The 26,788-nt window shown below is 36.9% G+C and overlaps 3 protein-coding genes across 3 annotated transcripts in view; all 3 read left to right on the plus strand.

Moving 5' to 3' along the window:
* Positions 1-88: 88 nt before the first annotated feature.
* On the plus strand, positions 89-15,215 carry mvda (mevalonate (diphospho) decarboxylase a). Its single transcript, XM_084409654.1, has 10 exons — positions 89-295; positions 1,191-1,261; positions 1,388-1,502; positions 1,593-1,739; positions 1,815-2,014; positions 3,535-3,609; positions 7,191-7,409; positions 14,438-14,553; positions 14,678-14,786; positions 14,982-15,215. Exons 1-10 carry the CDS (start codon positions 220-222, stop codon positions 15,069-15,071), a joined length of 1,218 nt encoding a protein of 405 aa, XP_084265780.1. The 5' UTR covers positions 89-219; the 3' UTR covers positions 15,072-15,215.
* A 2,463-nt stretch (positions 15,216-17,678) lies between these two features.
* On the plus strand, positions 17,679-20,137 carry cyba (cytochrome b-245, alpha polypeptide). The gene is made up of 6 exons (XM_084409358.1): positions 17,679-17,844; positions 18,223-18,292; positions 18,476-18,550; positions 18,753-18,836; positions 18,941-19,022; positions 19,567-20,137. Exons 1-6 carry the CDS (start codon positions 17,787-17,789, stop codon positions 19,756-19,758), a joined length of 561 nt encoding a protein of 186 aa, XP_084265484.1. The 5' UTR covers positions 17,679-17,786; the 3' UTR covers positions 19,759-20,137.
* Positions 20,138-24,398: 4,261 nt separating this feature from the next.
* Positions 24,399-26,788, plus strand: part of tcf25 (TCF25 ribosome quality control complex subunit) — a 92,640-nt gene continuing 90,250 nt past the window's right edge. The window contains exon 1 of the mRNA XM_084409647.1: positions 24,399-24,710. Within this exon, the coding sequence (XP_084265773.1) occupies positions 24,546-24,710 (165 nt within the window). The 5' untranslated portion in view covers positions 24,399-24,545. The remainder of the gene's footprint in view (positions 24,711-26,788) is intronic.

Genomic DNA, 26,788 nt, shown 5'->3' on the forward strand with positions numbered 1-26,788 from the left:
TTCACTTGATATAGGGTTGTACGGTGATCGCTCTAATTGGTCAAATACGAATTCTCGTGTTCAGCGTGACCCAATCCAAATTTACTGTTGTGTTCATTTGCTTTCTGTTTTAAACTGTCAAGCAGTAACTGTTAGCCGGTCTCCAGTGCACGTTGTATGTGTAAATAATTCACTTTTGTTAAATCATCTGTTTGTCTTTTTTTTTTTACATTTAGAAATATGCTGGAAAGCAGTCACCAAAATATTGCTATGGTCACCTGCACTGCACCAGTGAACATCGCGGTCGTCAAATACTGTAAGTGTGCATGTCTTTCAAACATAATGGATTAATTTGTGATTATTATAAGATGTTCTAAAGGGTTGTTTTTTTTGTCCTTACTATGTTCTTTTTATTTTCATATTTGTTTATATATATATATATATATATATATATATATATATAGTGGTTGCAACGAGCTCACAATAATAATTCAAAGCAGTTTCACAATAATAACAGAAGATAACAGAATTAATTATGCAAACACCAAAAATAAGACAAGTTCCAGTTTTTGCTGTAAAGCTAAAGCTAAAGCAAGATAATAGGGTCGTTATTCAGTTCAATTCAATTCAATTTAAGTTTAGTTCTCATCCGATAGTGTCAATGCAGTCTAATCAGTATTGCTGGATATTAAGACCACAGACAGGGTTTAAGGTTAAGCCAGGATTAAGCTTTAGTTCAATCAGGTAATTTATGTATCTTTAATAATGTTCCTTAGAAAAATACCTTACTGGTGTGCATCTTGAGACAAAACATTGGCACTGACATATTTTAAGAAATGGCAGTGAAAGTTGCTTTTATTTAAACCAGCTCAAACATGCATTTTAGTCTGGGACTAGGTTTAAGCCTTGTCTGTGAAACCGGGGGTAAGTGTCCCCAACTAAGCAAGCCAAAGGCGACAGTGGTGAGGAAACCATAAATCTCCAAAGCTCCAGCTGATTAGAAGGCATTGAGCAAAAATTAAGAAAAAATAATTTTAGTGAAGAGAAAAATTGATACATAATACTACAGTGACAGTCGCACATTTGTAAGTGTGAATTAAGTGACCAAATACTTTTTGGGGAAACTGTATACATCTTCTGTAAATATTTATAATATTGGACATGTTCTACTCAGAGTTTTGTTGAGTTATTACTTATTGCCATTGAATCAGGGGGGAAACGCAATGAAGATCTCATTCTGCCAATCAATTCATCCCTCAGTGTGACACTGCATCAGGAACAGGTGACTGATAGTCCCCATATTATTAGCCCTGTCAACACTGGTCGCTTTAACACAATGCATTTTAAGAGCTCCAGATTTTTAGCTGTAACAGCAAGGTTGCCATTATATACTATAATTATTTCTCAGCTCAAAACAACTACAACAATTGCATGCAGCAGAAGTTTCCAGCAAGACCGCATCTGGCTGAATGGCAAGGAGGAGGATATCAGCTGCCCCAGGTTGCAGTCCTGTCTGCAGGAAAGTACGTCCCTGACTTTCAGAACATTAACATTATTAAGCACTGTATGACAGGAGCTGTCATTGTGATATTAAACTCATTTTAATTCACCAGTTCGAAGGTTAGCTCGCAAGAGACGGAATACTGGTGATCCAACTTCTGATATCAGCGTAGTGTCCCATAAGGTCCATATCTGCTCTGTGAATAATTTCCCCACTGCTGCTGGCTTGGCATCCTCTGCAGCAGGCTATGCCTGTCTGGGTAAGTAAAAAAAGAAATTACATAAAATGAGACTCTGTGCTCCTGATGATGATGTGAAAACTCGGGTTGTTTTAGTGTACACACTGTCACAGTTGTTCGGTGTGGAGGGTGAGCTGTCTACAGTGGCGCGACAGGGCTCTGGCAGTGCATGCAGGAGTTTGTACGGTGGCTTTGTCCAGTGGAAGATGGGGGAACGGTCAGATGGGAAAGACAGTATCGCTGAACAAGTGGAATCTGAGTCGTACTGGCCGGAGCTCAGAGTATTGATCCTAGTGGTGAGTGTGTGGATTTAACCCTTAGAATGGCAGCAGCATACATAAAATGTGGATAAAAGTTTTTTTTTTTAATTAGTTGGATCTACCAGGATGCATATCAATTGGGGTTAAAAGTAAAAAAAAAAAATTGGTCAGCAAGTCCACTGTCCTTTTGTACTTGGTAATATCTGTCACATGTACATAGACCAACAATTTAAACATTGCTGAGCATTAGTGTATCCGGGAAGTTTTTATACGAAGTGTCTGTGTCCTTCAGGATGCAAAAACGGGTTTAGTGACTGGAAAATCACACACTTTATGAGAAATATAAGTCTAAAATTAACATCTGTCTTAAGTAATCAGGCACAAGTGGTGTGTATTTTATCATCTCTTGACTTCACATTCACTACATCAGTGTATCACTGCATGTTGACAAAGAACTAAAAAGTTGCCACAGTTACTCCCAAATACTTTTCAATTTTATTCTCAACACACACAATGTTGTGAACAAAATGTTCATGGTTGTTTTAGCAGTTGTATTAAAACATCAGATGTACTTCGCTGGATCTACTTTTTTCCAAAGCAAATCATGTCTTTAACATGTATATGTTTGAACTTTTTCCATTTTTTCCCCTGACTGAACAACTTTGACTGTTAAAGTTTAAACCTTTGTATTTGTGCAATGATTATTTTTACTTTATTTTTATACAACTTTTCAGAAAAAAGACAAACATTAACAAACAAGTCAACACAGCTTCATGGGTATTTGCATGGAAATTATTTCAACATTATGTAACATAAAAAAACAAAACAAAAAACTCCATAATCAGCTATTACAAGAGAACCTTGAGTAAACATAAGTCAACAGGTTATCATGTAACCATACTTATACACACTTATAGACACATACATTCGTAGACATACATACAAACTCAAATACTCTCATGTTGTCCATACCCATACTTTCATGCAGCTTGAAGTAATATTCTCTCACGGTGGTTACATGTGTGATAGGAATATTTATATGCATACATTTATCTCCCTTCTCTCTGTTTTGATATATGTGTAGTCCATTTCCCCCAGTGTTTTTCAAAAATCTCTTCCTGTAGTCTTAACTTGAATGTCAGTCTTTCCATTTAATACATTTCTGTGACAATTTGTTCCAATTGAGTTTGTATTTGTGCAATGATTAACTCACAGTTAAGTAGGCAGTTGTGCTGTCTGGGACAAATACAAAAAATCATTAGCATTTACACTATAAATGGGATGGAATCCCATGAATTTCTAAGTGTATTTACACTTGCTCAACTCACTTGTTTTTACTGGTCAGATCATGAAAAGACATAAATGCTCTGCAAGATGCATTCGAGAGGTCTCACACCACCTCCGAATGTAGTGAAAAGCTCACTGGTGACCAGTTACAGCATTTTAAAACACACACTTTCCCTCAACAGATATGAACAGTTTACTCTGAGATCTTGGAAAATGTCTATTTGTCGGCTACTCATTTCTGTATCTGATATGAATATGTTTTCTCTCAGGTGAGTGCTGAGCAGAAGTCTGTTGGGAGCACGTCTGGAATGCACACTAGTGTGGAAACAAGTCAACTTCTGAAGGTACAAATGATTCATCATTTCTGTTTGTCCTTACTGGGGGGGGTATTTTAGCAATATAACACAAGCAAGAGTGTTGTTGTTCTGAATATCTGCACAGGTAATCAGCCGCCCTGATTTTCTGACTGCAAGTAGGAAAAAACAGCAAGTTAATGTTGATTAACTTACCTTTTAGACACAAGTTGCAAGTTACTTTGTGTATTTTTGCTTCATCAACAAAAAATTCCAAACAAACTCCAAAAATTCCAAATAATGTTTTGTTACTGAATGAATCAGTGGGCTTGTCCCAATACCCACACGTATTTTGTAAAACTGCTTTTTATCATTTAATTAGAAGCACCACAATTAAATTGTGCTGTCTGTTACATACACTGTCACATTTAACCAAATTTATTTTAAAGTGCAAAGCATTGAAAAGCAAAATATGTTTTATTTTATTTATTAATATAGCGCCTTTCAAGAACCCAAGGACACTTTACATCATTTTGAAAAATAACTCCTATAATACAGATATAATCAGGGAACAACAAATTGAACAGTTAGTCAGACAGAGATCTTATAACCTAACACAAGATAGTAGCCGAAATAAGTAAGGATCTGACAGTGAAAGAAAACATCAGTTAACAAAACATAAGTAAATGTTAGTCTTGAAGGTCTAGACTAGAGCAGGGTTCTTCAAATCCGGTCCTGGAGGGCCACTGTCATGCAGAGTTTAGATCCGATCCTGAGCAAACTCACCTATCTGCAATTTTCTTGATCAGGGTTGGAACTAAACAGTGGCCCTCCAGGACCGGATTTGAGGAACCCTGGTCTAGAGTAAGGAGACAACAGCTTGTTCCAGAGCTTATGAGCTGATATGCTGAATGTCCTATCTCCAACAGTAGATAGTTTGAACTTGGGTAGTGCAATAAAATTCTCAGAACTTGATCTAAGAGTATGGGTAGGAACATAAGGATGTATTAACCATGTGCTAAACCATGGCAAGCCTTAGAAACTAGGACAAGTATTTTAAACTGAATGCGCCAGTGCTGTTGCTGAAGGATGGGAGTGATGTGAGCTGATTTTTTGTTCAATGATTTGTTTATAGTAATTACGACATGGCGTGAACGCAGCATGATATGCTTCTGTTTTCTTTTTCAATTGTTTACAACACATTACCGACTGTGTTTACAAGGAAACTCGCAGAGACAGACATTTTGAATTTTTGCGTGCACGTCCATTAATTTGCAAATCTCATTTTATTTGTAATTTGTTTATTTGTATTATTAATTATAATTTTTTGTGAATTTCTTTTCATTTATTTGTGAATCTCAGTCTATTTATGTTGAATAAAAATAACCCCATAGTTCACAGGGGTTTGAGGTGCTTGAACGTCGCGAACAGCCGCCGTCACAGGTGAGAGCAAAAGTTTATAAATAGGTTAGGAACAGTCCAAAAATGTCTTTGACGATTATTTGAAAATTATAGATCAAAAAAGAGGAAAACACAGATGATGACGTTGAAGGTGGTGGTGGTTATGATAATGATGATGATCCATTTAATCCAAACATATAATCTAAACATCGCCTTACACGAGTCAAGACAACAGCACTTTAAAGTAGCAGGAAACACTCATCCAAACATCCAGCGAGGCAGACCGGTGGAAGATCAACGATAAACCATAAAACAAACTGACAAGCGACTTGCAAGCAATTAACAAATAATCAACAAAACAACAATAGCTATGTTTCCACCCAAAGTTGCAAATTTAATGCATGCGCAAAATTGGAATATCACATAAAACATTTGCGAATAAAGCACCGTTTCCATCCAATGAGCCAAAGAGAACAAAATCGTCACTTCCTGATAAACTGCCGCTAAATATCACCAAGAAATATCACAGTAAGAAATAAGTTGCTGCAGAAAGAGAAGCCACTATATATAATAATTTCATAATAATAAATTACTTGCGCCCCAGAGCATGCAGACTGAACACAGTAAAGTTATCTTGCTTTCACAGGCGGATGCCTACTGTTTGGAAACACAGTCGTGTAAGACAGTTCTGGGAGGTAATTATACCCAACCACTTTGACAACAGACTTTACTCAGGCATTTCAGAACAACCGAAAATTGAGCGTAAGCGTCAGTTCTGGCAGGCCAGGTAGTCAAGACGCTGCTAACGCTATTGGCAAACAACACGGTCTCATCAGCTGAGATGCATCAGCTGTTTTGCATCAGCACATCAGCTGTTCAACTCCCCTCGCTGCTAATGGCTACGATAAAAACGGGGCGCCCTCTTTAAACAGATTCAGTTCGCTCCTAACTGCTGATGCTAGCTTCTTTGCAGCCCGCCACCTCCCCAGCTCCTCCTTGTCGTGTATAACGTGGCATTTGATTTTCTGTCATCGTTGCTGCTCTGTTCATAGGGGTAATAGTTCAGCTCTCCCAGTCCTAAACTGTGTGAGCGTTCCCTAATGCTGCTGCTGGACTCCCTGAACAGAGCCATACCGCCAACATTTAATTCAGAATTTATCAACTTGAATTGCAATTTATTCAATAAAACATTTCCTAAATCATTTTTAATGTCATGTGTGTTCTTGACTTAATGGACCTGACAGAGCAGCATTTCAGATGCTGTGCAGCAAAATCAATCCGCTAGTTGGTCCAGTTATGCCGTCCCATCGCATAGACGATGATGCGCATCAAGGAATTTATTCAGTAAATGTGTTTCTATCGTAGTTTATGCAGTTTATCGTAGTTTCTTATCAGTTAAAATAATTATCTGACTCAATTGAGCGCATACGTTTTTTTATTCACATTTTTAGAATTTATGTGCATTTTGGTGTTTCCATCCAGTGTTTTTTTTATGCAATATTCCAAAATGTGTATACAAATAGGTGGATGGAAATAGCTAATGAGAAGCAACACATTGTGCACAGTGTACTCTCACCAGAAGTCCTTAAAAGAAAAATGTGTAAATAAAGCTATGTAAAATCTTTACTTAAAGGTAGGGTAAGCAATTTCGGAAAGGCTTTGAAAGCATGAGATCCCATCCTCCCTATTCAGAGCGCTCTCCAAAGCCATGCCACCTTCAAAACACATAAACGCACACAGAAGAGTTTACAAAGCGTCACAAAACGAGAGACGGCATTAAATGACCTCATGTCTCAAAGCACATAACTAATTGTAATTCGGACCCACTTGAACACTTGGGCCACATACAGGAAATAAGTCATGTATGTAGGCAAGTGGTCAAGTGCAAAGACCGCACGTGTGGGTATTGGGACAATTATTGAATGGATAATTCAGTGACTCACTCAAAAAGACTTGCATAATGATGTTAACCTGCAGAAGGAATCAATGGAAAATCCCCACCAATAATGCAAAAATGATCAGTCTGTCTAGAACAAACAGAAAAGCAGAGTGATGCAAACAAGATCAAATTTAGTACTGTAACCAGCTGCTACAGTATATAACTTAAATTAGTTTGCAGTCTAAATTTACATCTGTTTTACTTTAGCAGTGGAATACAAGTTAAGGTAATTTAGGTTTGTTTTATTTGCATAGGTTAGGTATATAAGTTCACCTACTATACTCTTCCACAGTACCGGGCAGATGTTGTGGTGCCCTGTCGTATGGTGGAGATGATCAGGGTTATTCGCCAACGAGACTTCCCAGCATTTGGTGAGCTGACCATGAAAGACAGTAATCAGTTTCATGCCACCTGCCTGGACACCTACCCACCAATATTCTACCTGAACAACGTATCTCACCGAATCATCAGCCTTGTGCACCGCTACAACCAGTTCTATGGAGAGACCAGGGTGAGCACATTACAACTAAACATTCAGATATTTAATCTTAACCTTGCCAAACTTGCAAACTTGGACAAATCCAGTGATTATTTCATTCTTGAAAGAACTCATGATGTCAAACTAGTACCATGTAAACACAACTTTTGATTCCAAGCGGATGATGAAACCAATGTTCCTTTTACTCTTGAAAGTTGAGTTAAGTAAGCCAAACAGATCAACACTCACTAGAAAGTATTTCTGTGTGCAATATGCATCAGACTGTGAACATGACATCTGAGGTTGAGTCTACCTAAGGAGTCTTGCAACCTCTAGTAAAGACATCAAATGACCAAACACAGATGATGTTCATCTAGTTCTAAAACTAATTGTAAGGAGGTCGTAGTATAGTGTTAGATGCTGTCATCATACAGTCCAGGATAATGGATCCAGTTTCTTTACCAAATCTCATTAAAAGATATCTGTTTTTGTCTGATACAAAAATCCAAACTAGTCATCAACTAATTCTTCTATCAGCCCAAGAGGCAGACAGAGGCAGGGGAAGAGCAGGAATCAAAAGACGAAGTAATGGTAAAAATGCTGCAGAGTTTGTTGAATCATTTCTAGTTGTGCCTTTCTTGATGCTTCAAGAAAGACTTCGTCTGACCAGCTCAGATTGTGAAGGCTGCTTCACAACATACTTGTAAAGGCAACACAACATATTATTAAACATTAATAAAAACAAGTACATAAATCAAATAAGATATACGTGCTAATTCAGAGGTCTTCAACCTGGGGTCTGCAGCAGTACTGCTGGGAGTCAAAAATGAAAACATGGGTAAAAAAACACAAAGTCAAATTTATATATAATATTTAGTTTTTAAAAGATGAATACATTCACAGCTTTAATAAAACCCACATCATGTGGATGTACAATATAGTCAATGAGATGTGATTGTTTTTGTAGACTGAGCGCTATAAAACTGTAAAACTCTTTTGGCTAATAATACAATTTAGCTCGCCAGAATGGATCGCTTTGCAATATCTACACACCCTGAGCATGCAATTCCTCCACCTCTTTAGAAACATCTGGTGCAAATCCAGATGTGGAGGCTAAGAAACCCACTCATGCCCGGTTCTCATGCTACGGAGATGTTAAGAACCCTCAAATGAAAGCAAGTTGATACTGTAATAATATCACATTGGCGAAACAGATTTGGCAAACTCTCCAGTGCATATTTGTGTTTTGGCTCTGGAGAATGTCAAATGTTTCTATTCACAATGTGTTTTTGCAGCGGTGAGCAATTTAGCCAATCACAGACATGTTTGTTGATCTCTTGAACACAATGGCCAATTAGAGGTGTTTGAGTTAGAATCCACTCACCGCTCAAAACAAAGCTCAAAACATCCTCTCATTAACAAAGTGTAGACTCAAAGAGTGGTCTTGGGCTTTTGAGGCTATATATAATCCATTGAATAAAACTTATGTTTTTCATGCAGCTTCAGGGATCCTTTACAGGGAAGAAAATGTTCCTAGGACCCTGTCATATTTAATAATAACATTTATTAAGCCAAAAATCAATGTGGGTGAGAGTAATGGACATAATATGCTTGTTTTATTGGTGCAAACGTTGTAAATTTGTAAATGCACTTTTTAATAATAAGCTCAATTTTATTATTTACCTTATTTTCCAGAAAATCAGTCACACCTGGTCAAACTTGGGTTTGAAAAAAAAAAAAAAACCTGATAGCATTGGTGTATAAGTCACATTTTATTATTAGATTCAGAAACGTTAAATACTGGTAAATTGACACACTCTAAACACTATAGGGGGGACCAGCTATGGTTGTAGCACCTTTAGCTTCAGCATCTGTTAACTCACTGAATTTTATACATTTGTTTACTACAAAAGGCACCCATTCAAACCTCTGTAAGAATATCACAGCCCTTATGAGTTGATGTCAAATACATGGTGTGCCTTTGTTACAATCTACCCCACTACCGGTAAGTTGTAACAATTAGACAAAAGAACCAAAAACAGCAGCCACACCATGCAATAAACTTCAAAAACAATACAAAAGAACAATACAAAACAATGCCTCTTTCTGTGATTGACCACAGCTCAAATCCACTTAAGCCCCTTTCACACAGCGCTTTGAACCCGGGAAATTGCCGGCAAATTGCCAGAACGCCTTCTGTGTGAACGCAAACACGACCCGGGATTGATGCCGGGTTGGGGACCTAGTAACATTGCCGTGTTCAGTTCCGGAACGCGCGCTGTGTGAACAAAAGCCGTAATAATGCCGTGTCGTAGTGATGACGCTGAAGCGCGGGATCGTTCGCCAGCTGTGAAACGGTACGTAATGCGCAAGTTTATGATCGAATCAGAGAAAAAAATGCACAAGCGTGGTTTCTCGAGAGAGAAATTGCAGCTCATAAGCAAACTGAAGACGCTGCTGAGACATTACATGTCACGTCGATGTCACGTGTCTTTACAGGATTTTTACGGGTTGTGTGTGAACGCACTCTCTGATCCGGCAAATCACTGGCAGTGTGAATGAACCAAAATCAAATGTACCCGGGTCAAATCCCGGGTCACTTTATCCGTGTATTTTCCGGAATCTCTGTGTGAAAGGGGCTTTACTGTTTGACTCAGGAGGATGTGCATGTGTAAGTTAGTCTACTAGAACAAACTTCCTTAGCGGTATTTATGCTTAATGAACACTCGACTGCAGTGTATTTGTGTAAAGAAACGTGAAGATCTAATAAAAAACTATCTATGTGTGAATATTCCCAGAGTAACAATGTTGCAGCGTTTTTAACCCTAGAGTGTAGGCTTGGTGGGCACATTTTACCCACACTTCCTTAGGCTTTGAGTTGCCAAATGGCTCCATATAGACACATAAAAGTTTTAATTGTCTATGGTCTCAGAATCCTCACCACTGGCTTTCAACATTGTCATCTCAACTAATCTGATTAACCTGCCCTTCTTTGAAACCTCACCAGTTCCTCTTTTTAAACACTGGCAGGCACACATCTATCTGCCCTTCTTTTCCACTGTCTAGGCATTCTGTAATATTATTAAAAATAAACTGATCTTAGTTGTATGTAAGGGGATGGTTGTAACACTTTTTAAAGATGTGGTACAACCTACTCCACCCCTGTCAGCCAGTGTTTAGCTAGCTGTATTAGCTTATTGTTTGAAATGATCAGGTTAAAAATGCATCACATTTTAAGTGTGTGATGTGTGAAGGCCAAGTCTGCTAACCCATACTTGGAATTTGTCCTCTGCATTTAACCCATTCAAGTTGGTGCACACACATTAGGAGCAGTTAGTAGTGAACCCACACACACTGCAAACCGTGGACTCAAACACCCGGAGAAGTGGGCAGCCATTCACTGCGGCGCCTGGTGAGTGATTGGGGGTTATCTCAGTCATTTCCTGTCGGTACTGAAAATCGAACCCACAACCTTCGGGATACCAATCTGACCCTCTAACCATTAGGCCATGACTGCCCCAATTTTGCCTGAGAAACTATAATTGAATCTAATATAAGTTATATAATTTTATCTGCAAAAGTTGAAGTACAAAACAAAATATAGTTTTAGTCAAACAATTACATTCTTATCTAAAAATTTATAAATTCTGCATGTAACTATTTACAGCCTTGACAACCATTCATATGAATGTGGGAGAAAGTGGGTAACTAATGAAATGATCTATTCGCTCGCGAATCCTCTCATTAACAAAGTATAAACTCTTGACATGAGTGGCCTTTGCGCTCTTTCGAGGCTATATATAACCTTGAAATAAAAGTTTTGTTTTAGAGCAGAGGTTTTCAAACTTTAGTTTTTCGAGTCAGGGTCCCCTTGGAGGAAAGAGAATTTCCCAAGGACCCCATCATAATTATAAATAAATGTGGGTGAGAGTAATGGACATAATATGCTTGTTTTATTGCTGCAAATGGTCGCCATTGTAAATGCACTTTTTAATAATAAGCTACAGCTCAATTTTATTATTTACCGTATTTCTAGAAAATAAGTCGCACCTGGTCAAACTTGCATTTTTGAGAAAGAAAAAACAAAACAGATAAGTCGTACAAGTCGCATTTTGTTATTAGATTAATAACAAATAATGAAATAATGTAACATACTGGAAAATAAAACTGGTAAATTAACAAACTCTAAACACTATAGGGGGACAACCATTCAATTTGGGATCTGGGAGGAAGTGGGTAAATAATGAAAGGACTCCTAGCTTATCCCTGATTGGTGGTGTTACAACTCTCCCCATGTTACAACCATACCTGGTCTCCCCTAAACATGTATTTTACTTCCCATCACTCTAAATCCTTTCAATTTAATGGTAGGCCTATTCAGAACAGAGAAAAAATAGAAACAGTATAATAAAATAAAAATCCCAATATCCACATAAAAAAGCATCCTTCACATATGCAAAAAAAAGTTTGGAATAACACCACGGAGTGACACAGCCTACATATTGTACAAAAGAAAAATGTAATTGAGTAACCGAATAACTTTTTTGTTTAGTCAAGTCAAGTCAAGTCACCTTTATTTATATAGCGCTTTTTACAATACAGATTGTTTCAAAGCAGGTTTACAGTGATAACAGGAAAATAATGCAACAAAGTTTGTTTCTAGAAGAAAATAGCGTCATAGACCAGCTTAAGTAAGAGTTTCAGTAAAAAAGTTATTAATTTAGTTCATTTATATATAGCCGCTCTGGTGAAAACCCGTGATGTCATCTTCCAGCTCAGTTCAGTTCTCATATAATGGTGTCAGTGCAGGCAGATCAATAATAATGTTGAATATTAAATGTCCCTGACTAAGCAACCCAAAAGTCAAGGCGACGGTGGCAAGGAACCAAAACTCCATCAGGTGACAGAATGGAGAAAAAAAAAACCTTGGGATAAACCAGGCTCAGTCGGGGGGCCAGTTCTCCTCTTGCCAACAAACGAACAGTGTATGAGTTTAGTTGTCTTATAAGAGGCTGCAACGTCAAGTTAGCAATGTGAGAACTAATATTGTTGTGTGTGTCTGTGTGTGTGTGTGCGTGAGACGCCAGCGCGATCACTTGGATTCCTTATATCAGCGGAAACAACTTAAAATACCCTGTCAGATAAAAGTAAGACATTCAAAATGGTAAAGGATCTATTTTCATTTGAGAACCTTCAAAATAACAGTAAAACGTTGTACTTTTGTAAAAAAAAAAAAAAGAAAGAAAACAAATACAATGCGCTTGCCATCTTGGTCTCCGTGAACTTTTTCCAGGTAACAAAAATGAACCAAAACTTAGCAGAGATTACTACCTACTTGTCACGCAGACACAAGAAATATATAGAAACCTTGAAGTGCCTACTTTTAAGTTTCTACACTTTGCTTTTTTGACGTTAATTGCATTATGTAAGTCACTTTGGAATATAAATCGTTGCATGTCTTAGAGGATAAAAAACAAAACAAGACTTGTTGTCCGGATATACACTATAGCAAATAATTTCATGGTCACAGACCCCACTTTAAAAAACCCTGGCTTAGATGACCAAAGGCCAATTACATGCTGCTCGTAAGTGACATCTTCATATGCGGGATGCACTCTCGAAATTGCAGTGATTGACAGAGTGATAACCATAGCACGGGACAAAAATATGACGTCAGAATACTGCAGATACGCATTTAGCCATGTAAATGCAGACATAAGATTAACAGAAAAATATAGGTATCAAAATATTTAAAAAATTCTATTCTATACTAATTGTAAAAGTAATGATTTTACAGACTCTGTACATATTCTTGTTATTGTGGACCCATTAGTTACACATTACATCTGCACTTTACTAGAGCACCCTCACTCACTAATTTCAGAAGCACCCTCATTGATTTGATCTCACAGTAAAATGAAAATGTTTATACACCTAAAGCTAAAGTTCAGGTAAATGTTTAATTGTCCATCTGACAGTAAAATTAAAATGTATGATTGCAAACCCATTCAAATAATTGTGATTAAATCAAATTTTTACTGCAACATGTATGTTTGTTATGATACATAAATCTCAATTTTAACAATGAAAAGTAACATACAGACAATTAATCATGTGCAACAATAATGTGCATAGTTCTAATCAACTGTTGGTTGTGGCTGTATGGTTGGTTTCTATTAATATTGAAGGCTATATGCTTAATATGTAGCTCTGTTTGACACATTTTGTATCGGGGGTCCCTGCTCCATGTCTCTATCACCAGCTAAATCGTTAAATTAGTATACAGGTATAGCAAGTAATTTGAAGGAAACAAAGTGACAACACAAATAAAGTACAACAGATATATGTTAGCTCCCTTGAAGCTGCACAAACAGGTTGCTATTAAGAATCCTTAGATCCTTCAATAGGATAGTATGGAATGGTATGATATAATTTAGTATAGTGTAGTATATAGTTAACCTGTTGACTCTGATAGTGTGTGGAATGTTTGTATGGTTTTAAGATGAACCCTAGATGGTGCACTTTAAATACTATTATGTACTGTATGTAGGCTACTATATAAAATACTAAGGGCCAGATTTACTAACAGCATGCACCAGGTCAAACCTTTTGGCGTTAAAAATACTGTCAGGATTTATTAAAGACATGCAGTGCAAAAATAGCTCTAAAAAGGCGGTATTCCATATGTATTTATAGGAGATTCCCTTTCAGATGCAAAATGTATGGGAGGAGAGTATTTAAATGAATCATGCAAGGTCATTGACTAAGGTTTGCCTAGGAAATGTACTCATATTTGCACCATTATTTAACGGGCACATTTTTTTCTTAAACCAAATGCTAATTTGCGCTGCTTTTGGTAGATTGCGTTGTTCGTTATGGAAATGATGATCCGGCTGTCTCTGTCTTTTTTTATTTGCACGTCGTCAGTAGGTAACGCTAATTTGCCCTGTTTAGTAAATCTGGCCCTATGTCTAATCTACGTCTCTTTCTTTAAATCTCAGCATACTCCTTTGTTTTGATGTAAGTGGATTGATGTATTTGCACCTTTTGTCTTGTTTTAGGTGGCATATACCTTTGATGCTGGTCCTAATGCTGTTATTTACACCTTGCAAGAGCACGTACCAGAGTTTGTACAGGTGGTTCGTCATTTCTTTCCCTCAGAAGCCAATGGATCAGAGTAAGTTGCTAAAATCAAGCATGCTGTTAATATTTTTACTTTGACATATTAAAACAAACACTGCAGCTCTTCACAAAACAAAGCACATCAAGTTATAGCTCAACGCAGTAACTTTAATTTGCAGGTTTGTCAGAGGTCTTCCTGTATGTTCAGCTGACCTCTCTGAGGAGCTGAAGAGAGACCTTAATATGGAGCCAACTCCAAAGGGCATACACTACATAATCAGCACTAAGGTAAGTATCTGTAAACTGCATTAACTGTAAGGCACGTTCATCTATTATCTAATAGTTCTTTAAAAAGAAATAAAATACCTTGTTTGTCTCACTATATTTATGTAACACTATACCCTTATTGAATTCTGTGTCAGTGCAAAATGGTGTTGTATGCATGACCTGTTTGATCATAATTGCTGCATAACCTGTTTTAAGGCTGGTCCTGGACCATGTGTGGTGGAGGATCCAAACCATCATTTGTTGGGTGTTGACGGGCTGCCCAAGAAGAGTGCAGTTTCAGATTAACCTTAAAGATCCTTGTAGATCAAGAAAAAAAAAAGAAAAAAGATTTTGCATAAATATATACTTTACTTTGTAAATATATTTTAATATAAATTGTTGTCCAAAGAGTACATTTACTCTAAATAAAATAATGATTTTTAATGATGACACGATTTGTCTTTTTGTATGGTCTGCAAAAAGGGATTTTTATCTTTGTTTCTATTTAGAAGCACCCATAAATACATGTATGTCTATGGTTTCACTTGGATATATGCCACGAAAGGAAAGAAAAGAATATTGCAACTTTCTTTTCATGCTGGAACGCTGTATATCCTAGTAAGGCTGCATATCTCAGCTGCCAAGTCACCACAATTCTTTGCACACATTCGGATCTCGAAAAAGAATCACCACAAAGGCCTGCTTTATCTGAGCCTATGCACCTAAATGTTTGACCAAAACAAAAGGCATTATTTGTGGGTAATTTTGGCAATATTGAATAAAATGTAAAAATGGATCACACTTTGTGTGCTTTAATGTTTAGGAAGTTTGTTTTGAAATGCTTTCATCTTGTACTAAATGGTACAAACCTGTGGTTTTCCCGGTCAAACAAATGTCCAGCCTACAAAATAGCATAGCTTACAATAAATATTCAGTCAAGATTCAATCTTTTTGTCAACTTGTTTTCTTTCAATTAGGACAGGTTTTGTATTTATTTTTTAAACTCACTGATTGTAGGCCTCATTGATCTGAGTCAGAAATTACCATCCAGTTCAATCAGGACATTTAAGTAGCTTTTATAAAAATGCCTTTAAAAAAAAAACATTACTACTGTGCACCTTGAGACAAAACAATGGCACTGGTATATTTTAAGATATGGCAAGTTGCTTTCATTTAAAACAGCTCAAACACTCATGCATGCACGTACACACACACACACACACTACTGCATTCCAGACGAGGTTTGGCGTGGGAATATACAAATTCTGTTCCACTTCAGACTAGGGCGACCACCGTCAAACAAACCAAATGTGGGACGATTATAAGTTTGAGTGGGACAATGTGGGACATGTTACCAACACTAAAACATAACCTGAAACTGTTATATAATGTCTATCTAACTTAATAAAAACAGTTATATTCTGCCTTTCAGCTGCTAAAAGTTATTTGTTATTTAGTCCCTTCCAGAAAACACCATTACATCACAATGTAACATAACATGTCTTTACGTCATTTAAATTCAACATCACTGAGCCCAAAGGCAGCAGGCATCATGCAGATAACTATTTTTGAAACAGTTCTGACCAAGTCAACAATGAACAATGAACAAATAAAATATAAAAATATATTAAGAATATATTAAACCAAAAACAACCACAGCAGGCAACAAGTTGATCAATTCTGTTAAATTAAAATGTTAATTGACCGAATTATATTCATTTGTTTTCTGACAGGGAACACGTGGAACGAATCACCGCTCCACATTTTGATTGACAGCCGTCACAACCAACTAGTGACCGTGTTTACTCCTTTTCTTTCAACCATTGGATAGGATTTTAAAAAACGGCTGTTGTATTTGTAGGCTACTTCTGACGAAGCGCAGTTAAATAAAAGTGAAAAACTACGCCGCAAAAAGAATAAATAAAATGTTTTCTTAAAAAGGCAAAAGAAAGCATGCACGTTTCCTTAATATGATAATTAGAAACCAATAGACTGATGAAAATGCAGGACATTTTCTCAATATGCGACGTGCGGGACAAGGGGTGAAAATGCTGTGCGGTGCAACGGGGCGGGTGGCCACGCTCCTTCAGACCTCGGTAAATTCCTGGCAAGACGTCACGTTCACATGTTGTCCACATGATGTCGCCACGACACAACGAGAGCATATCGTGTTTTTGCGTCAATTATGTAAAAAAAAAAAAAACAAAACATAACATCGCTTTGAAAGCAGCTGACGAAAAGCACACATAAAGGTATTATAACATCAACTTAATATCTAATTAGACCCTTCTCATTTTAAATTTGTAATTAATGTAGCCTAGGCTACTACTTTTTCTTGCCACATTTTTATGTAGCCTACATTTTCAAAAAAATAATCCTTTTTATTTGTAAGAAAGAATTTGATATGTATCTAAACTCCTTGAAGAAATCTAAAAACTCTACTGCATGTAATGTAACACAAACAAGAGCTGCAAGAGAGCAGTTCGGTTTTAGACTCGACCCCAACTCGTCTGAGCAGAAAGGTTCATTTTTTGCTGTCATCCCGCCTCCTGTGGTCATCCTCTTTATTGACATGTCCACTCTAGCGCTTTAATTTGCCTTTAACGAATTTACTGAATAATTTGATTAAATTCAATTCACATTTATTTGTATATTAAATGCAATGCGGTCTATTTACAGGAAATGCATGTGTCTAAAATTACAATTAAGAGGAATCTGTTATCAGCGGTGACTGTGTCCAAGTAATTTAAGTTACACAAATCACGCAGCTAATAAAGTATTAATTTACGGCAGAAACAATAAGCTCAGTTATTATTATAAGTTGTGAACAATGATTACAATATATGGAGAATGTCCTCCCAGGAGTTGGAGTCAATTTGATGAAACGTAGCGCAAAGTAAAAGCGGAAGTGATGAAATGAAAGGGTTGGGGTTACGAAACACTGGCCACTACCCACTTGTATTATAGAATTAAGTTGAAAATATACTTCATTTATCAGTGTCAGCACGCACTCAAGTGGCCATGGGGAAGATTGAGTGGGCTATGTGGGCTAACGAGCAAGCTCTGGCTGCTGGACTCAGTAAGAATATACTCTAATTCTTTATCTCATTCTGTTTTTGCTGTCTTAAGCATTTAAACGAGGAAGTTACACTTATATTACTATTTGAATACTACATAACTAAAAGTTTTAACGTATAAAACTGTAAGCGGTCGTTCATTCCGTGGTGGGTTTTTTTAATTTTATTTATTATTGTATAGCCTATTATTTATTTATATTAAAACCAAGAAGTTGATTTTCAGTAGGCTATCTGAGCTAATTGTTAAATGTGAAAGAACAATGCTTACATTCTTATATAGGTCTACTATTTTTATCTTAAAAATATATATGTCAGTTAATGCAGGCTTGTGTGACATTTAAAAAAAAAAACATGATGACATTAAGCTTTTTTTCCTGCAGTTTATGCGACTGGTGGAATCGTCGGAGTGGCCGGTCAGTTCAGAGGCTGGCAGTTTGCAGCGTTCGGCATGTATCCTTACAACCTCTGCAGGAGTCTTTCCTATTGATGGCTTTGATTTGACCTCATTTTTCATTTTCTTTTCCTCATTTGTTCTTTTAGACTTTCGGCTGATAAAGTAGCCTACCATTTTTTTTGTTGTAAAGTTCCCAAGTGTATTTCTAGTGTATACATTTATATCCTTTACTGTGATAGTGCTGCCGGTGTGTTTGTGTGTTTGCTTGAATATCCGCGCAGCAAACGGGGCAAAGGCACCAGCGTTGAGAGAACGTAAGTCTTTAATATGTAGCCTATCAATCTGACCTCATTTGAGACTGCAAGTTATTACAGGAAGTACAGCCTGGTGATTTCACCACATAAAAACATTTTGGACTGAGTCATTTGTATAGTGAAAACTTCCTTGTGTGCTTTGAATCATACACTTTTCTTGAAAGACTTTTTTGTTTTAATATATTTGTATTATTTTTTTTAGTGGTCAATACTGCTTCACAGCATGTGTAAAGGCTTTTGGACCCCTGACCAGAAACTATTACATCAGAGCGTTCTTGCACGCTGCGTAAGTCTGTCATTCTTCTGTCAGTTGTTGTCATGTGTTCATGAACTTTTATTGTTGCGGGATAAGACAGCAACTTACCTGTGTTTCTGTGTGTTACCCTGCAGGCTGTGTGTCCCTGGAGGGTTCATGTTAGCCACAGTTCTGGGAAGTGTGTGTCTAGCAATTGCCAGTTTAATCTACCTTTCGGTAAGTTCCTCCAAACAGATCCAAAATAATTCAGTGGCTGAATGAATGTGAATGCAACCACAACTAAAAGAAGATCTTATTGCTTCATGTTCAGATGCTTCCTCTTGTAAAATTCCCTTTTTCACTTTCAAACTGTTACAGTGAACAGTTCAACCAAAATGAAAATTCTGTCATTTGCTCACCCTCATGTGGTTTCAAACTCGTATGACGTTATATGTAGTCACATTCTGTGAAACATTCGCATTCTCCTTTTAAGAATAAAGAAAATGTGAATGATGTGAATTATAAAAGAATTTTCCTTTTTGAGTGAACTCAGGCTTTAAAAACATGGTTCTTTGTCTTTGTGCTGACAGATTATATAAGTGTATGATGATCCATCCCACAGTATTTTAGTACAGTGTATTTCACTTCATTAGACTCATATGAAGAAGTCTTGGGACAACATCTATGTTTGGATGTATTTAGTTGTGTGGCAACATGGCCTTGTCGTAAAGATTATTCACATTAAATTCAGCCTTTTGAACATGATTGTACTGCATCACAGGCAGCTATTCATGGAGAGCATTGGGAGCCAATACTGCCCCGGACAGAGCCACCAAAGCGTGTTGGGGAGAGCATCAAAGAACCTCCTCAAAACCCTCCACCTCGACCTCCTCCCGAACTCCGCCGAAAGAAAGTGGATAACCTAGAGACTGCAGCGTATGACAATCCCATGTCTGTGACCATCAACGAATAAAGATTCCAGTGTGAAAACAGTTTACCTATCATTCAAGGAGGCTTCAGCAGCAAGTAACTGAAATATGAAGAATTTATGATGAGTTTAAAGCTGACAAACTGCATCAGAACACACACAGAGATAGATGAGAGAGAGATATGGCATTGACTTGTATTGCGTTTATTTTATAATATCTTGATCAATTTTATACATCCCTGTTACTTTCATACATTTTCATTATTATTGTCACTGAGGAGCGATTTTTATCATCTAATATAATAATAGAAGGAAAAATATGTTTACTTGGATGCTGTCAAAATGTTAACAGTGATTTTGTTTATTTATCTCAAGAGATGTTATGTGTTCATTTGTACTTACAATAAACTCAGGATTTGCTTCATTCAATTATTTGTCATTTATAGAGTTAAAATATTGCTAAGTTTCATTTCCTCTTTTTTGTGTTGTAAAAATAACCTAATGTTGAGTGACTTGTAAACAGTTTCAAAACGTAGGGAAATTTTTCTTTGTGAATGCAAGGAAAATAAATGCACAATTGTCCTTATGTAATGACAGAGGGTAAATCAGATAAACCACATCTTCATGTTTTCATGATCACTGTTACACCACAAGGAACAAGGAAGTTAATCTTGCTCGAAAAATTCTGTGTTCATTCTACAGGGTTTTTTTATTTTTTATGATTGCTTAAGCACGGTTTGACAAAACAAGGCTCATTTTGTCAAAACACTACACACAATTCACACATCCTCACACACAAGTAGCAGAACACAGTTCTTTTGCAAAATGAAACACTACTTCATTACAATAATTTAACAAAACTCAATTTTTGACACTGTATGGCACACACAGTTGATACAATCTGATTCTGTTTGAACCACTTATGCACTGCTCAAACTTAAACACGTTAAACATTTCTACTTCTAATTTCTTGTAGATCCGCTGTACAGCCTAAACAAACTTTGTTGCATTATTTTCCTGTTATCACTGTAAAGCTTCTTCGAAACAATCTGTATTGTAAAAAGCGCTACATAAGAAATAAATATATAAAGGTGACTTGAGTTGAGGATAGTCTGTTTGATTTTTTTTTCAGAGATATTCAGAGTGAAGTACATGAATATAGTGACCAAACATAACACACAAGTCCAGTACTGCACATTGATGAAAATAATTATTTCTCTCCACATTATAAAACCATTCATGCATTTCCAAAGTTTGCATTTTGCAATGAAAATCAGAACACATTCCAAAAACAATATAGTACATGAACAAAAACATTTCATTTCACAAAAAGAATTGCTAAATAGAAAAAGCCACCGCTCATCCGTCAAGAAAGTCTTATAGTGAGGTGCTGCTAAACTAAATCATCATTGAAAATTGTAAAAATACAGCAGCCGCACACTCAAACACTGTGCAAGATCAATTTATTAGCAAGCTTTCGGTAATACATTTTTAACCGAAAGCTTGCTAATAAATTGATCTTGCACAGTGTTTGAGTGTGCGGCTGCTGTATTTTTACAAAAAGAATTGCTAAAACACTAAACTCCATGCTCTGAAACAAATTCTCAATCGCCTAAACCAATTTGTCGGATCAATCACTTTTTCTGTAAAACATTACAGTTTTTCTGAATTGCTAAAACACATTTGCGTGAAACCATTACTCACTTTCTCTAAACCTTAAACACAAAACCAAATTTTCAAACTACATTCAGAGAACCTCAGACTGTTCTGGCAGAATGAAACAACTGCCTCAAAACCATTTTATTTGTGCTCAAAATCAAACAATGCTTTCAGATCATACACACGGGTCAATATTATAAACACTACAGATAGTTAGACTATACATAAAAAAAATGGAGAACACAACCCAAAGCATGCAATTACAGAAAAAAAAGTATATTGTAACAAGTAAACAAATTCTGCAATTACGTTAAAAAGTATAGTAATGACAAATTACAGTAGTATATTATGAATAAATTGTATACTGAATGCACTGCAAGTATAGTATTGTACTAAATAATGTATAGTATTGAATGTCTGTACACAGTAAAAAAAACTCTTTACATGTTACAGTAAATGAAAAGCATGTTACATTACACTCAGAAGAGTTGTGTAACTGCAAAATCAAGGTCAGTGAGAGAGATTGATTCTGCTTCAGCATCATGTCTTCATGTTGGGTCTGGCCGGAGGACTTTGTCCACTTTACAGACAATGTCATCTCTGCAGGCAAAGGGAAAACCCCTAATGCCAGATCCAGCCTCGACAACATTCTCCACACCTTGCTCTTTCTCATCCTCTTCCTCATTCTTCACCACCTCTTACTCATACTCGTCCGACTCTCCCTCTTATATTGTTTCCATCCATTGTTGGTATCAACATTCAACATTTTGAGTCAATTTTGGCACTCTGAACTGACTTGTATTATGTACATTTGGTTTGGTCACATCATTAGAAATAAGTGTGAACAATTTTGAGTCGTTGTGTGTAAACAATGACAACTGTGTTGTGTTTGACTTTTGCCTGCTTTTGTTTAGCATTTTGAAACATAAGTGCATAATTGTGCGAAATGTGTTTTAGTGAGTGAGAATGTGTTTAGAGTTTTGCAAAAAGAGTGCATGAGATTTAAAACAGTGTTTTAAATGCCTGAATTTGGTTCAGAGAATGGGGTTTAGTGTTTTAGCAATTCAGAAAAAGTGGCCTGATTAATCAAACTCTATAAAACAAGCAAAACAAGTTAATAAAATAACTGCATATTATACAGACACTTCAGTATTAGATTGTTTGTTAATTGTGTTTAATAGATTACACTTTCAATAAATAACTTGAAGTTGGTTTGTTGTGTTTTATGCATGTTTAGGCTGAGCTTTGCTGCATTTACAATGCTCCGACCATCAGGTGTCACCAAGTTTCAAGTTCAAGTTTCAAACTGTAGTGTCAATTCTACTATACAGGACATACAGAGGCGTGGTTGTGATGTGTTGCATGACTATCCGTTCAAAGCACTTCATGACAATAGAGCTGGTAAGTCCCACCCATCCGTAAAACCCCAAGTGGACCTCTAGGTTGAAAAATCGTCAATGCAAGTGAATGTGAGAAAATAATTATTTTCTGGTCCCGTTTGAATTGTGCCATGAATGTGAACATATGTTGTCTGTGAATTTTTTATATAATTTTTCATGTTACGAGTTTGACAGTATATGGTATGATTCTTCGGCTTGCAGTTGTGGAAAAGACATAACGAGAAAGACTACATGTCGCCTATGTGACGTCACCACATAAAGTTGACTTACCCGTGGTTTTCGCCAACCTCAACGATTTTGTCCTCTCCCTGAAAGAAGGCGGTGAAGTGCACCAAAGACACAGTCATGTTTAGCGGGATCCGTGAGCTAGTGTCCGTGTACGAGTGGTGGTGACGTTTCAAACGCGTCGAAAGCAGCGAAGAGTTGTAGTCCACAAAGTGCTCTCACACAAAGTCTAACCGTATCAAACTTCTACCCGCTAAATTGTAGCATTCTTTACACGAAAAATGATATAAAAAAATGCACAGACAACATATGTTCACATTCATGGCACAATTCAAACAGGACCAGAAAATAATTATTTTCTCCCATTCACTTGCATTGACGATTTTTCAACCTAGAGGTCCAGCGGGGTTAGCGGAAGGGGCGGGACTTAGTGCAACAGGACGATAATCATTAAAGCCGGATGGGGATGGTTTCTTGAGAATTGGTATAATTGTGGTATTTTTAAAGCATGTGTGGACAACAGCCTAGCTCAGAGAGATGTTAAAGAGGTCTGTGAAGACATTATATATTATCAGTATATTGTATATTGATCTTAGAGAAGGATCTCATGACGCTGGCTGGAGAAAGACTCAGAACCTGGTCGTCATATTAAGGAGGTGGAATCTTCTGTTTTGTGCAGGCGTGGTGTTGTATGCTCCCTTCGATCGCCACCAGAGGACTCCCTTACCGGAGTATTAACCTCGTATCGGACTACATTTCCCATCACCCCGTGCCTGGAGCTGATTACTCTCACACCTCATGCTTTATCTAGCACTCCTTCACACGTGTATATCACGTACTTCCTACGTGGTTTGAAAGATACATGCCAAGACATGCTAACAACATGATAAATCATGTTAGCATATGTGTCTTTCATTAGTTTACATTTTGTTAACCTGTTTGTAGCTTATAAAACTTTCAAACAAGGCTTTGTCAAGCCAACATAAAAGTTTGTCCAAACAAAAATTACTTTCTAGTTAGTAACTCGAATTTAGAAAGAAATATCTGTTTACTAGAGGCTACAGTCAAATCATGCAGAGGGCGCTCGGTGGCTCAAAAAGCGAGATAGCCGCATTGCCTACCGAGCTCCGTTCATCTCCGAGGTTTAATTTGGACCGAATAAAGTTGTCCCTTTTTGTTGTTTGAATCCATTCATAGTCCACGTCACCAGACACTGTGGAATCATTAAGAAAAAGTTTTCATCCTACCGTGAATTGTGATGGGTCCCTGTTTTACTACTGTAACCCAATTTTACTTTTGAATAAATAAGGAGTCATTGCATCTGTTTAAATAATAATAATAATAATAATAATTAGGAAACACAAGGTATATAAAATAACATCCGGGTCGCTTACTTTTTTTGAACACACCCACTTCCGTTGAATGTGACGTCACGTGTTTCCTATATGACTATAGCGTCTACTCTTGAACATGTCATCCTCAAGTTTGTGAGACATTTGGGGTCGGTGCGAGGTTATTGATCACTGATCTGTTGATTTGACGTCCATCATGTCGAGTCGTGCTCTGCGTAGGCTGAAGGGCGAGCAGCGCGCTCAGGCCGCTTTACACGCGCTCAAACTTACTGAGGAAGATGACAAAGATGAAGACGAGCAGATGAAGACTAACACACAAACAGCCCATAAGCAGAAGAACATCAGCAACATATTTGAGCTGGTAACATCTGGCATGTGTGATTGTCATGTTGTAGAGGTGGGATAAGATGGAATTACTATGGTACTTTGATATGGTATTGAATGATTACTATAACGTTACATACATGATATTTACATGGTACTTCAATGTGCTTAAAGTGGCATGGCACTACCAGGATATTAGTCTAAAAGCTTTTTGGTACCCAAAATACCATAGTAATTATGAAATGAGAGCTGTTATAAGATTTATTGTTTGTCGTCACATATTAGCCTTATGCTTCATGCGTGTAGTTCACAATATTATTTGCTGCCTTCATAAACTTAGTAAATACGAGTTTCCTAGTTAAAATTGGACATCAACGCCCTCTCAAATCAATGGGAAGTTCGGGGATAATTACGATTTCCTGCCACAAACTTTAAATATGGCGAAGATTGCTGCTGTGACTGGTATATTAACTTATATTTACCACAGGAGTTAGGCTACATCGCCAGGGTCGGCGCCAGAGCGCACAAAGTGTACATGTCGACATGTTGCATGTACAATTTTAAAGCAATATTCAGAAACCAGTGAAACAAACAAAAAAAAAAGAGCACGAAACTGTGAATAAAATAATTGTATATGTACAAATTAATAACATGTATATGACTGGGCTGTTCGTCAATTGATTGCATGACGTCAGAGTTAACGGTGTTGACAGCTCCATCAAAAATTGCTGTACTATACAAAAAATATGAAAAGTACAATTACACAAATAATAAGGATGCACCAAAATGAAAATTCTGTGCCGAAACCGAAAATTCTGGTTGCACTTGGATGAAAACTGAAACCAAATATTACTACTTAAAAATAATTATTCATTTCTTATTTTAAATGAATATTTCGAATTTTTTAATTTTACTGAATCAGAATTTAAAAAACTACTAGCCAATAAAAGAAAAATAACCACACTTTTATTTAAAGTGACACAAAAATATGACATCATATTGCTCAGAAAATCCAAACGCTTGATTATTGAGAGTCTTTAGACTTTTTGAGGATTAAAAAAAAGGAGTGAATGAATTTTTTTCATTGTATGGTGGTTGTGTCCACACATTGCAAACACCATATAAAAGTTAAGTTTGCATCCGATTACTACCTGCTACCCCTTTAAAAAATGTCCTGGCTAATCCAAGCTTTATAATAGGAGGGAATGGCTGGAGAAAATTTTAAGCCCATAAAAGTGCATCCATCCATGATAAAAATAGTCCACACGGCTCCGGAGGGGGTTAATAAAGTCTTTCTGAAGCGAAGCTATGGGTTATTGTAAGAAAAAAAACCCATATTTATAACTTTATAATCTAAAATAACTAGCTTCCACCAGATGACCGTACGCATAGACGCAAGCCGACTTACGAAGAGTAACCTGTGACGCTTGTATGACTTACGATGTAGGAGTATCGTAAGCTTAGACGCCTCTCGCGGTTTAAACAAATAGGGCTGTGTAACAAACTGAAGCTCCTCTTCTATTAAATAGAAATCTTCCAAAATTTCTCTTTAAAATTGGTAATTCGACCGGTGTTTTGTTTTGCTCTTTCCTCTGAGCTTCTTCGTTCGTCATTACGTTGTGCGTCGGGTCAGGGGTTAGTCTTCCACCGTAAATCGATGTGTATCGATGAGTTTTAAATTCAGGTAAAACTCTGCGTGAGAGTGAAACCTGATCGCTGAACACGGAGGGGCGGGCGGCATATTTTTGGCATATATTTTCAGCCTTTTTCTCTCTTTCGGCCCAAAACCGAAAATGCCATTTTCGCCCGATAATTTTCGCCGACCGAAATTTCGGTGCATCCCTTACAAATAACCTTTTGAGTTACTTCCTGATTTTTGTTTCAATTGTCAGAATCTGTCGTACATGAATCACAAACATGATGCTTAGCTTACCTAATAATGAATATATAATTAAATAATGAAATAACTGTATACATACAGTTTATTAAAGGAGAACTCCGGTCAATTTTAACATTGAGCTCATTTTTTTGTACATTTGGAGTGCTGTCAATACAGAGAACAACGACAAAAATCGGTGTTGCCTACACCGAGTTATTCTATTTTTAAAATTTGCA

This window comes from Rutilus rutilus (genome assembly GCF_951802725.1).
Source record: "Rutilus rutilus genome assembly, chromosome: 5".
Classification (NCBI taxonomy): Eukaryota; Metazoa; Chordata; class Actinopteri; order Cypriniformes; family Leuciscidae; genus Rutilus; species Rutilus rutilus.

Bases quoted from the DNA above. Each gene is read 5' to 3' on its own strand.
- mvda (XM_084409654.1), top strand. From the start codon at position 220: ATGCTGGAAAGCAGTCACCAAAATATTGCTATGGTCACCTGCACTGCA. The intron at 2,015-3,534 runs GTGAGTGTGTGG...GTTTTCTCTCAG, and splicing joins TCAGAGTATTGATCCTAGTG to GTGAGTGCTGAGCAGAAGTC. The intron at 7,410-14,437 runs GTGAGCACATTA...GTCTTGTTTTAG, and splicing joins AGTTCTATGGAGAGACCAGG to GTGGCATATACCTTTGATGC.
- cyba (XM_084409358.1), top strand. From the start codon at position 17,787: ATGGGGAAGATTGAGTGGGCTATGTGGGCTAACGAGCAAGCTCTGGCT. The intron at 17,845-18,222 runs GTAAGAATATAC...TTTTTCCTGCAG, and splicing joins AGCTCTGGCTGCTGGACTCA to TTTATGCGACTGGTGGAATC. The intron at 18,837-18,940 runs GTAAGTCTGTCA...GTTACCCTGCAG, and splicing joins AGAGCGTTCTTGCACGCTGC to GCTGTGTGTCCCTGGAGGGT.